This window comes from Agelaius tricolor, unplaced genomic scaffold (assembly GCF_023055355.1).
Source record: "Agelaius tricolor isolate 1412-34295 unplaced genomic scaffold, bAgeTri1.0.p SCAF_41, whole genome shotgun sequence".
In the NCBI taxonomy this organism is placed as follows: domain Eukaryota; kingdom Metazoa; phylum Chordata; class Aves; order Passeriformes; family Icteridae; genus Agelaius; species Agelaius tricolor.
In genome coordinates this window covers 173,668-186,309 of record NW_027269301.1, presented here as the reverse complement: position 1 = coordinate 186,309, position 12,642 = coordinate 173,668, and the positions used below count along the sequence as shown (strand labels likewise).

General features: G+C 43.6%; 1 protein-coding gene and 1 long non-coding RNA gene across 4 annotated transcripts; one reads left to right on the top strand and one right to left on the bottom strand.

Moving 5' to 3' along the window:
- Positions 1-151: 151 nt before the first annotated feature.
- On the bottom strand, positions 152-11,233 carry VDAC3 (voltage dependent anion channel 3). Of its 3 annotated transcripts, none has more exons than XM_071454772.1 (9): positions 11,145-11,233; positions 9,162-9,233; positions 7,595-7,644; positions 5,307-5,459; positions 4,252-4,304; positions 2,762-2,989; positions 1,779-1,929; positions 856-913; positions 152-647 (listed from the first exon to the last, which is right to left on the bottom strand). In XM_071454772.1, the coding sequence occupies exons 2-9, from the start codon at positions 9,226-9,228 to the stop codon at positions 556-558; spliced, it is 852 nt and encodes a 283-aa protein (XP_071310873.1). In that variant the 5' UTR covers positions 9,229-9,233; positions 11,145-11,233; the 3' UTR covers positions 152-555. The 3 variants fall into 3 exon arrangements, with proteins under 3 accessions (XP_071310873.1, XP_071310876.1, XP_071310875.1); XM_071454775.1 differs by lacking the exon at positions 11,145-11,233 and adding an exon at positions 10,648-10,811; XM_071454774.1 differs by lacking the exons at positions 7,595-7,644; positions 9,162-9,233; positions 11,145-11,233 and adding an exon at positions 6,512-6,654.
- Positions 11,225-12,639, top strand: LOC139603820 (uncharacterized). Its single transcript, XR_011683815.1, has 2 exons — positions 11,225-11,427; positions 11,729-12,639. It is a non-coding gene; the product is annotated as an uncharacterized lncRNA (long non-coding RNA).
- The last annotated feature ends 3 nt before the right edge of the window (positions 12,640-12,642 follow it).

Below are 12,642 nucleotides of genomic sequence, written 5' to 3'. Positions count from 1 at the left end.
AAGGAGAAGGAAATCTTCAGTGTACAGGTATCTTGTAACAAAGCATTTGCAGATTATCTATTAACTATGCTTAAAGTTGCATGAAAAGGGAAAAAAAAAGACCAAAAACCTCAGCTGGATGAAACCTGGTGAGAGTCAACACACGGCAAGCTTGTGTTCTGACCGTGACCAATTTATTTCATTCTGATGTAAACCCCAAATTTCCACTACAGCACAGAGACCTCCTTTTATAAAAGGCTGTGAAGTATAGGACATGCAAAATGCAATACAATAGTGGGGAGAGGTTGGATTTTCTTCTGGTTTTTTTTGAAACAGATTTAAAATACAGGAAACTGAAATGTGGCACAAACATCACAACTTCCATGCATGCCTTCACGTGGCTTCCTTTGTTGTGCTGGCACACTCTGGACTTCAGCATCGAGTTCAAGTCATTCTTGGGAAGAGCAGGAAGTTCACACTTCTTCAAATTTCGGAGTAATATTAAGGCTGAAATGCATGGGGTTCACTTTTCCTTCATCTTCCAGAGCACCACCAGTTGTTTGACCTCAAGCTGTGTTAAGCTTCCAGCTCAAATGCCAGCCCGAGTTTGTGACCTCCAGCAGCGAAATTCTTGCCATCAATCAAGCCTGAGAGTGTCAGCTTTACACCTGCAAAAGCAAAGCATGAGAGCCATCACACACTGGGACAGGTCCCTGTGCAGTGTGTACATACACATCCTTTACCTCTGAGTCTGCACAAACACTTCTAAAAGACTTCTGGCTCCTTTGCTCATCTGTTCTGCCCTGAGCCAACAGTGAATTAAAGCACAGTGCAGCACTTAGCACTGTTTGCCCCTCTGCAGGGAGAATTACCTACCAGGTCGGAGGGTGTGAGTGTAACCAATTCCAATGAGGCTGGCATTGTTCACTTTAGCCTGCAAGAAAAGAAAAATCACAATATTTATACACTGAATACTTCAGTATTGAGACAGAAGTGTGCCAGTGCCCTGAGAAGGGGGATTATGCATTAATGCTCTTCACTACTTGTAGACCAAGCTCTTTTAAAATGAGTTTCACTCTTTTCTCAGGAGTTTCCATCTCAAGCAAATGGCAGTCCTGCACCAATTGTGCCCACACAGAAATCCATGCTGTTCTTCACTCCTCCATCCTTTAAAGAGCTGCTCACTACAGTCCCTCAGAGCCTGCTCACATCACTCAGGAGGGATTTTCTTTTTTCTTCTAATGAGCAAGAAATCCATGAACATGCAATCCCCTTTTTGCATTGCTACATTTTGAGCTCTTTATTTCTCATCTTTAATTTTGGTTCAATGCTCCTGGAACTAATTGTTGTTTTGAAACATAAATGCTTTGAACTTCAGTTCTTAGTGTTAAAACACTCACATCTCAGCTGACTTTCAAGGGTTAAGTTACTGTTCAGAGAGGGCTGTAAGCTCAGCTGAACTTCCACCATTGTAACCATAATATGGCTTTACATGATGGATTTCAGAATTAAAAGGACACTGTGTCCTTTCATTACCTTTTAAAATATATTTTGCAGCACATTAGCACACTACTCAGAATATTTCACTATGGACAAAATTATAGTTAGGATTTCTTTTCCCCAATAATTTCACAAAATGTGATGGGTGAGGTCCCAATTTAAATCTGAACCAAAACAAAAGCCACAATTTGCCATCTACCATACTTCCTCAGTAACTAATTAAATCAACTGCTTTATAACACAGATTTTCAGTACTAAGGGGGAGCTTGAAATACTCAATTCTGTAACACAATTCTTACCGCAACAGAAGACTTCTCATCCAGCTGGTACCTTCCAGCAATACCAAAACGTGTGTTGTTACTGCCAGCAGTCCATGCAAGATTGACTGAGGTCTCCACCTTATTAGTGACCTTCTGATAAATTGACCCACCAAACTCAGTGCCATCGTTCCTGTTTGTAACAGATGCAAGTCAAGCCTTGCCTTGTTTGTAACTCCTTGGATTAACCCTTCCCCACAAGCCTTTGATCATTGTCTCCTAAACTGAACCAAGAGATCCAATCCTTCCCTGAGCCCAAGCTCACTGCTGCTCATCTTTGTTTTACACAAAACATATTTTGCTTTGCAGAATGGAACAGGACTTTCCAACAGCCAGAGTCCTACAGTTTGAGGTTCTGACAAAAAACCAAACCAACCCACCCAGATAAGTGCCCACCCAGGTAAATGCCACAGTGCAGTAACACACAATGGAGACTGCAGTTGTGGGAATGAGGAGGCTGAAAACCATGTTGGTGCATTACAGTTGTTTAAATCCACCATCTTCAAAGCACCTCAGGCCATCTGGATGCCAAGACTGCAGCTGTGCAGGGATGACAGCTGGAAACACACACAGTGCTACACCTGCCTTTCTCCTTCACCCATTTCTGAGGGAGGAACTCTCTGGCTGACTGAGAGGGGGAGAAGGTGGAGTAGTTTAACTGCAGGCTTTTTGTTTTGTGCCATTACAGAAGTTAAAGCTCACAGCTTTTAATTACAAATTGCCATAAAGGGCCTTTACATCACCATCTTAGAGACACAAACCCCAAAATTACTCTGAAACAAGGTGTTGAGACAGCCAAGAGATGGGAAGGTGTCCCTATTTTAAATGCAAACACTGACTATAAATGAATTGGAAACAAATCAGCATCCCCTTCCCTTCACCCACCTTTGACCTAAGGCCATCACTGCCAACTGTTCCCATAGTTGGGCTCCTCTGATGCTTTTCTAGGCTCAGGTAATACTTACACATTAGTGTGCAGCTGAAAGTCCTCAGCCTTGTATCCCAAGGCAAAGTTCCTTTGTGTGATCTTGTACTTGGCTGTATCAAAAGCTGTCTGGTAGCCAGCAAGCCACCCTTCATAGCCCACCACTGCCCAGCCATAAACAGTTGGCCCAGAGAGATCAATGTCTACGCTGCAGCCTACATGGACATAATCTCTTTTGTAGGTGGTCTTCAACTTCCCACTCTTCTTCCTGCAGAAACATGCAGGATTATGCACAGGAGTACACAAGGGTGTAAGGAATGTAGTTTTGTTTCAGTATGGGTGTCCCTTCATCAGTTAATGAAATTATTGTGTTCCCTGCTCTCCACTTGGCTGCAGAAGGAGGCACAGGATAAGGATCATGGTGCTGTGTACATTCATTCACCTGCTGCCACTTTTTCTCCTACCACCTCAAACTCCATACAATCCTCAAGAAACAAGAGACACAAAATTGTTTCTCCTTCATGCTTTAAAACCCATCTGGTTTCAAGGTTTTTTTTTTCTCTGTGAGTGTAATGGGTTATGGCATCATCAGTTCATTTCAGGAGCATCCATAACCCTGCACAACAACTGCCTTTCAAGGGATTTTTGTCTTTAATTATCTCCACTGTTCTTGTGCACTGCTTGCTTTCCTTTCTTCACTGCTCCTCCACCAAAACCAGATTTCCTCATCCTCCAGCCATCATCCCCTTAGTCTGCCTTTTTCTGTGACACCAATTCCTCTCTCCAATGTGTGTCTGTTGATTTTGCTACCAACTCAAACACAACTACAGCAAAACTTCAGCACCTCTTTACTTCTCCCCCCAAGCTCCTTTCTCTTCTACTCAAGACATGGCAGAACATTTGTGCTGCCACTTGCTCACACCTGGCCTGGGGTCTCATTTTGGACTTAGCTTCTAATTCCTCATATCCAAGCAGTGTTTCAAACTCAGGTTTCCTGACAGGCTCTCCCCATCAATAAATTAGTACCAATAAATTAGAACCAATCCTTATTTGCAAAGCAGTTTCAATCTCTGTGCATTATTCAGAGCTAAACACCCCTCCTTTGCTTTGCTACTTGCCAAATTTAGGTACAAGTGAATTGAGAAAGACAACTAAGGGCTATTCCACTGCCCATTCTACCTCCTCATTCAACTGTGTACAGACATCATCTGGCCAAAAGCATCAGCAAAATAAATAAAATAAAATTGGCTTACTGACTTGACAGCCTTAGGACTGCCAAGAACATGAAGATCTGGTTGTTTAAGGGGAGAGTTAGAGATTGGTACCTACTGCAAAATGAGAAATTTGCCACTGGCCAAAAAGCTGAAGAATTTTTTCAAGCAGAACTTGTCCTTCTGAGTTAAGTATTACCCACTGCCTGCAGTGATTGCAGAATCTTCTCCAATAAATGCTGAGCTTTTACACAATGAGCAAAGTATTTTTAGAAGTTATGGGAAATTCTAGCAGATAAAGGTAATAGAAAATGTTTACCCTGTGTTTGGTACAAATGTAGTGTCAAGAGCCACCTTCAACCCGTCAACCATCTGCAAAGAAAAACACACATCTGCTCAAAAATCAGTTGAAACAATTTCTTATATTCCACCACTAGAACTCTACTTCCCATCTAAAGAGAAAACAAAATAGAACTCTAATGTCTCCCTCATGATTTCCAGTGAAATCTGAAGATGCTGCATGATGAAGGATTAAAATAGGACCTTTTCTTCCCACAAGGAAGCCCTTTAACAGCACAGACTTTGTAAAAACTTCCTGGTTTTACATATAGGAAGTTGACACATCTGGTGCTGGCAACAAGAAAATTATTCACAGAATTATGAGAGAAAGAAAACGACTCAAGTCACGTTTCCTTATTCTTTATAGTTCAGGCAGTCCACACAGGAGCTCAAGAATCTCTCTCATAATCTGCAGGTTCTGTGTTTCCTCACAGGCCAAAGCACACACCCATCTCATTTTCACCCACATTTCTTATTAGCTGCACTTTCCATTTTAGAGCACAGGTGGAAGTACCAACATGAATGGCCCTGCCTGGCAGGTGGCACTACACAATTCCTATCTTTGGCATCATTACCTTATCCCTGAGGCATTAAGTGAAAGGCATAAACCTGGTAATGTCCAAAAAACCTGTGTTTTGAGAATGCTGCATGCTGGCAACCCTCTGTGTAAGCAGTGCCAAGCTGCAAACATTCACCTTTCTCTTCAACCTTATATATATAAAATATATTCAATCTCAACGCAGCCAAATTTGAGTTCTTTTACATGAAAGCATTTTAAATTATGAGACCTGTCTTTGGTTTCCCTGCCTGGCTGCAGCAGTGGTAGCTCTGCACAGTCAGGTTCATTCAACAATGCAGTAACTGTGCCCCCAAATCATGAGCTGGCACCCCCCACTCCCAGCCTGTGTGTTCTGCAACTTCTTTGAACACTCCAGGTGCTTTTGTGCAATTTTCATTCTCCAGTGTTTCCTGTTCACCTCAATCCCTTCTCATACCAGCTGCAGAAACGTTTCCAAAGGATCTACTTAGTCTTACTTTATTCTCGACACAAATTTCTGTTCCCAATGTGTTATCTGTGTTCCACTTCTGAGTGAATGTAAGCCCATGGCATTTGTCCTTGTATTTGGTCTCCAGACTGCCCGAAGCCTTGCCCGTGTCCGTGTTGGAGGAACCGACTGCATTGAATTCCTGTCAAGAGCACAGAGCACAGTCACAACACAGCCTGGGCTGGGAGGAAGCCAAAGAGTCACTGAGGCCCATTTTTATGAGAATGGCCCACACAGAGATCAAACCCACAGCCTTGGCATTGGCAGCACCGTGCAGCAGCCAAGCTCATCCCAGGGTCAGGAGTTTCAGCACTCTTTATATTTAATTACATTCACTTTTCCCACCTGTCCCACTCACACCCTTAGGCCTTTTGACAGAATCACCATGCTCCTCCTCCCTATCCCCACCTAAAACAATTTCTTCTGTGTCACAGAATGCTACTCCTGGCACCCCTGCTCTGAATATTTGTTATTGAGGTGAACTGACAGAGCCTTGGAACCTGCCCAGCTTGGCAAGAGCCCTGTGAAACAAAGACCTGACAACTTCATTCACTTCTCCCCATGGGAGTTTGATTACCTGCTGCCCCCATCTCAACTTTACCACACTTTTCCCCAAGCTTATGCATCAAAAGTCCTTTTTCTGACTTCCACTGCCAAAGTGGCAGTTATTTCAACACTCCACAGGAATGCCATGCACTTAGCAGGCAAAACCACTTGCAATCTATGGAAGAGTTCTAATCAACAGACACCATCACTGTGGTTTTCTAAGCCCACAGAAGAACACCCAAACCTTTGTGCTGTAACAATCTGAGGTACTATTAGTACCCATGTATGAATTAGACCTCATGCTTTGTTCTTAATTTCACCCCCAAAACTCCATTATTGTTGCATCAGAATCACTAATAAGCTCAAAACCTGAAGCAACAGACAACTGTACCCAAATAATTTCTATCTTGTTTTCCCTCTTGCTGTTTTTACAGTGCTCTTGTTGTGGAGTGCTGGATAAAGATTGCAAATGGCTTCACATGCAAGGATCCTACAGCAGATCTAGAGTATGGACACAGTCAAAGTGTGCAATGTGAGTAACAACAGCACTAAAAACAATTCATCACTGTACAAATGACACAGTATGCAAAAAGCCTTGGCAGACAAAGCAAGAAAGAGCCAAGGTGTCAAAACAGTCACCATTCTTACCAACTGGACAAACATCCAAAGAACATTGCATGGAAAAGAAAAAGCCCATTTTAGAACTTAACACAGTTGTTGCATCACAATCAGAAGGCAGCATAATTAACTATCAGCACATTGTCTGAGAATCAAAACCTCCAGCCAGGACAACTGCCTGTCAAGAGCTGTCAGTGAGCAGGAACAGCCATGGCATGGAGACCACATCATTCATGGGCCCACACCTTCCTGGTGCACAGTGCAAGAAATCATCAAAACTGAGACAGAGTGCAGTCATACAGAAGGAAGGACTTGCACCATTTGCACAGTCAGAATGCAAGAGAAGGAGGGAGCTCAGGCAAATCTGGTTACAAGGTGGGCTGAGAAACAGCTCATCTCACCAATCAGAACAGCACTGAGCTGCAGGTGAGACATGCAGGACTCTGAGTCAGTGTAAGAAAAATATTATCTAGTGGATAATGCATGCCTGTGGGTAAAGATCAAAATTATCACCCCCATTCCCAGTTCTGCCAGCTCTCCTGGGAAACTGGGAGGGAGCTCCACTTGTCCATCATTAAAATGGGATCACAGGATGTTCTTGTTGCTTGGAATGCTAAAGTTTACTTAAGCTCTCAAATTGTACATACAGGATACTGCAGGACTGTTTTCAGTTTTAATTAAGTCTTGAATTTTAAGCACAGTGGAAATGAGTGAAAGCACAGTTAAGTTAAACTCTGGTGCTTACTTGTCCCCTGATCTTTTGCATAAAAGTCCCTCTGGACTAAAATTCCTATGCAAACTAATAACTGCAGGGAAACTCAGTTAAGTAGAAATGAGAGCTATGTAAGGTGAGGAAACTCCTGTTTGGGATGTGTCAGTGGAACAGGCAGCAAAGTAACAACAAGGTGTGTGAAAATCCTTGCATGTCTCAGGGCAAAAATTACTGCTACACCAACTTCATACTATTGTAGAAATATCTGTCAGCTAGGAGCTTTAAAATGAGAAATGAAAGAGAGAAGCAACCCCTGCTAGCAAGCTCTAACACTTGTTACCAGTTCAGGAATTTGTCCTTCCATTGCTAAGCTGGTGATGTTTGAAGTCCCCAGCACTTACCACCCCACTGGAGGACTTGGTCTTCAACTCCAACTTGACCATTCCAAATCCTGAAAATAAAACAGCACACAGCACCTGGTTCATTGAAAGACACAAACAAGGCTCATTTCCAACACACCCAAAGAATGCCATAGGCACACTGAGCTGAAACAACTCTCATGTTTAAACAGTTGTGGAACACATTGAGGGTTATGAGGATTGTGAGAAGAATGACTGAAGGAATTCTGACAACTCAAAGTGAGTTGTGTCATCATTTATAGTTACAACAGACACTTTTTTATACTAATTTATAAAGACACTAATTTATAGTTACAACAGACACTTTTTTATACTAATTTATAAAGACACTAATTTATAGTTACAACAGACACTTTTTTATACTAATTTATAAAGACACTAATTTATAGTTATAACAGACACCAACCATCCAGCACCTCCACCTTCTGCAGGCTGGGACCCACCAATACAGGTAACCTCCTCTTCTGACTTACTTAGTTCACATTTTATTTTGGATTTCAGGCCAGGAAATTTTTCTTCTCCTCTACTCCAAAAAAATGTTTCAACTAATTTCAATCAGTGCCATATAGATAAGTACTACTGCTTTCTTCCTCTTCTGACTTACTTAGTTTACATTTAATGTCGGATTTCAGACCAGGAAATTTTACTTCTCCTCTACTCCAAAAAAATGTTTCAACTAATTTCAATCAGTGCCATATAGATAAGTACTACTGCTTTCTTCCTCTTCTGTCTGCTCTCAATCTAGGGAATTATCTGCCCCCTGCACTAAGTAGAAAAGCCTGAAGTAACTGACTTTAAATCAGGGAACTTGAGTTAATTTTCAGCAAACACAAACAAGGCTTATTTCCAACACACCCAAAGAATGCCATAGGTACACTGAGCTGAAACAATTTTCATGTTTAAACAGTTGTTGAACACATTGAGAACTGACTTTTAAAGTAACTGACTTCCCTTTAAATCAGGGAACTTGAGTTAATTTTCAGCAAAGCCTGAACTCCAGGGTGGGAGAGACCAGAGCACAGTGCATTTTAGTTTTATGTGGCATCTGGGTTTGGGATACAAATGAAATCTTTATTGCAAACAAACTCAGATTTATAAAAAATCAACACTTTCTAGTAGTGTTTCCAGAAAAGAGGCAAATGCAAATACTGTGAAAATATCTGCACTCCAGCTTTAACAACAGACTATTCTGATGAACACAAAGGTCACTCTTCCTCAGGAACCTGTCACTGCCACAGCACTCTCCATCAGCATCCCTGATTTAATGACTCTAGATAGAAAAATCAGAAGGTAAAAAAGGAGGCAGCATTTTTCAGAGGCTCCTCTGGAGTGCACATTAAGGTCAAACTTGGAATCTTCCCCTCCAACTCTCTGCCACTGCAGTACTACCATAGCACATGAGCAAAGCTCAGGATCAAAAGGGGCTGGATGCTGCAGGGCTCTGCTGGGAATCAGGATCAGGGAAGCTCTGAGGTGCCTGTTAAGGTTCTTACAGGCATTTCCAAGGAAAAAATCTGAGAGGTGATCAAAGCATCCTCGTCTTACTCACCATATCCCTTGTTGAACACATCCCTGGCAGACTTTCCCAAGTCACAGTACGCCGGTGGGCAAGCCATTGGATCTGAAACACACAGCAAGCTGTGAGAACCTCAGCAGAAAACCTAAACTATTCCCAAAGCATTAATGAACATCTGTGATTAGCAGTCTGTGAGGATGCCACCAATGCAGAACTGTCAGATCTTTGGAGAATGTTCACCAATCATCCTTGCATCCTTGCTGCCTTGTCCAAAACAAGCTGCAATTCAAAGAATTTATAAAAGCCAATCTTTTATTTGGAATCACTGAATCTCAGCTATTAAATCCCACTACATGTGCTGGCCTCACAGTCTTACAGGACTCATGGGAGCCTTATTGCTGCTCTGATAACAAGGAAACGTTGCTTTTGTGATGGGAGCCTTATTGCTGCTCTGACAATGAGGAAACATTGCTTTTGTGATGGGACCTCGAGTGGCAAAGGACATCATCAATGCTTAACAATTCCAAAGGAAAACAGGTGTCACTTCTGTCTGCACCTATGACTTCACAGAAAGCTTTTTCAGAGTTGTGAAAAATGTGAAAGAGATCTCTGTACACCATCAGTGAGTATTTCTGCACTGTGCAGTCATCAGAGCAGCAAAAATTTGCAAATAGGGGCCCATTTCCTAATATTGTTACAACTACATGGGAAAACACAGCTCAAAAGGATGGGCATGTAATATTGCAGTGTAGATGATACATTTTATTAGTCACCACAATTTAGGGATTTTGCATCAGAAAAGCCACAGTAAAGAAGGCAAACTCTTCCTGAGTGAAAAATTACTCTTCCTCTTCTAAAATAAGTTTGCATAAATGTAAAGGTGCACCTGCTCCAGAAGAGAAAAGGTATAAAAGATGCTCCTTTCATTTGATTTTAAGGAGAACTCTTTTGTCATCCAAAAAGGTGACATTTAGGATTTCTGATGTTGGGTGCTGCAGAGAAAAATATGAACAAATGCATCAGCAGTAGGAATGGCAATCTCTTGTGTTTACACCTCATTTTAATAAGGCTACTGAGCCATCTGAAAATTGTAAGCCTGTCCACTCTCTTTACACTATGGAGCCATATCTTGTGTGTTCTATGTGTTTGAATGTGTGCGTTAAATTTTATGCAAGCATTTAAACAGAATAAAAAAAAAAGAGATTCTCGAGGTTAGCCCATACTGAAACACTGAAATTCTTTGCTAACAACAAGCAGCTCTACTTGCACAACAGACTTGTCGGTTTCACAACTCTTAACATGAAATCTGAATGGCAACAGGTGACGAAACGGCTGTGAAGCGGGAAAAGAAACACAAGAACACCCGCATCGCTCTGCGGAACAGGTGTAAAAAACCAAAACCAGCCAAAAACCCGAACAAAACAATGAATCCTTGCACGAGCAACGACAACAGCCCTGAGGGCGGTTTCCCGTCTCCTGAGGGATGCGGCGGGGCCTCGCCCGCGGGCACCGCACGCACCTTTGGCGGCGGGGCCGGAGGGGCGGCGGCTGCGCGGCCCCGGGAGCGCGAGCGCCGCCCGCGCCGCGGCTCTGCCCGCGTTACGCAACGGGTAACGGAGCGGGCGCGCTCCGCGCCGCTTCCTCTCCCGGCCGAAATGCCGGCGCCGGGGCAGCACTCGCTCGCAGCCGCCTCTTAAGTTCGTGCCTCCCGGCCGAGAGAGCGGAGCAGCCAGCAGAGCCCCGGCCGCGCGGCCTCAGAGAGAGAGAGAGCGAGCGCCGGCCCCGCGTCCCGGGGCCGCCCCTTCAGCAGCGTGTGGGCCTGCGGGCGAGGAATTGCCGCCGGAGCGAGCGAGCGGCCGGCGCCCCCTCGGGCCTGCGGCAAGGTGACTCGGGGGACGCCCGCCTCCGCCTCGGTGAGGCGCAGAGGACAGCAGCTGCAGGGCTGCGGGCGGACAGCGCCGCGAGGCCCGGCCCGGCCCCACCCGGCCCTGAGCCCCGCCGCGGCCCCGGCGCTACCTGCCGCCCGCGCTGCCTCCGGTACGGCTCCCGGCGCCCCCACGTCCGCATGCGCGGCGGGAGCGCTGCGCACGCGCACGCGCCCGGGCCCCGCCCACCCCCGCCCACCCCCGCCCCGCCCCGCCCAGTGCGCGCGGCCGAGGCGCGGCGGGAGCGCGCCCGGGGTCCCCGCCGGTGCCGCAACCGGAGCCGGTACCGGGCTGGGCTTCCGAGGGACCCAGGAGACCTGCGGAGGCGTTCAGTGCCTGGCAGAGCCGGGATGAGACTCCAGCGGGCACTAAAGGTCCTCTCAAAGCCTTCACCTACCGTGAAAAATGAGTATTTTATGATTGGCTATATAAAATATAATACATATTATATATAATATATATAATACAGCATAATATATGTATAATATAATATATATTATATATTATATATATTATTTATATATAATACAGCATAACTTTCTAACATAACACACATATGTGTTATGTTAAAAAGTGATGCTGCATTAATTTTCTCAAAAAGTGTGTTAAATACAGTTTTAGGTTATTAACAATGTTATAATAGAAACTATGCTATGTAATGCACTTTTTTTATAGCAAGGACTCAGCCTGTCAGAGCCAGTATGAGACTCCAGCAGGCACTAAAGGTCCTCTCAAACCCTTCATCCACTGTGAAAAATGAGTATTTTATGATTGGCTTTTCATGCATATTAAAAGGAATACTATATTTTAAATATTATATTTATTAATTTATATATATTATGTTAGGAAGTTATGCTGTATTAGTTTTCTCAAGTAGTGTGTTAAATACAGTTTTAGGTGCTAACACAATGTTAGAATAGAAACTATGCCATGTAAGATGGTTTTTTAAAGAAAGGACTTGCAGTGAGGTAGCAGCCACAGGACACCTGAATCTTTCAGAGAAAGAGAATTTATTGCTCCCTTATCAGAAGAAAGGAACAACTTCCCACCTTGCTCAGCCCTGAAGGTGCTGTCAGGATTCAGAGGAAGAAGCTGACACTGCCCAGACAGAATCCTGTGTTGGAATGGAATTTATGCATCATGGATGACGTGTATGAATATGCAACAGGTGATTGTTTTTAGGGGTTAATCCTCTGTTAACCTGGGTCCTTTTTCAGGCTTAGGTCCCCAGACTGTCCATAACTCTTTGTTTCTATTGTCTCATATTGTCCTAATGCAAATGGAAAAAAAAACAAACAAAGACAGAATGTATATTTATATAATTCACAGAAAACAAGCAAGCTCTCTGAAGAAGCCCTTTTCTTTTTTTTGCTTTATGGAGAGAGACTGGCAGCTCTATGGAGAGACTGCAAAGCCAACAAATTCTGTGGCCAGGCCAAAGCTAATTAATCTTCTGCTGCAGCTGTTGAAGATGATGGAGAATGCATCAGTGCAATGCCCAGGAAACATTTGTAAACATGGCAAACATGTGTTACTGCTTTTTGATCTTCTAAAATTACAGCAAATAAAATAACAATCAAACACCACTA

Coding starts and splice junctions, on each gene's coding strand:
- VDAC3 (XM_071454772.1), bottom strand. CDS start 9,228: ATGGCTTGCCCACCGGCGTACTGTGACTTGGGAAAGTCTGCCAGGGAT. Junction 4,305..5,306: donor AAATTTGTGTCGAGAATAAA/GTAAGACTAAGT, acceptor TTTTCTTTGCAG/ATGGTTGACGGGTTGAAGGT. Junction 2,990..4,251: donor ACATTTGTACCAAACACAGG/GTAAACATTTTC, acceptor ATGTTTCTGCAG/GAAGAAGAGTGGGAAGTTGA.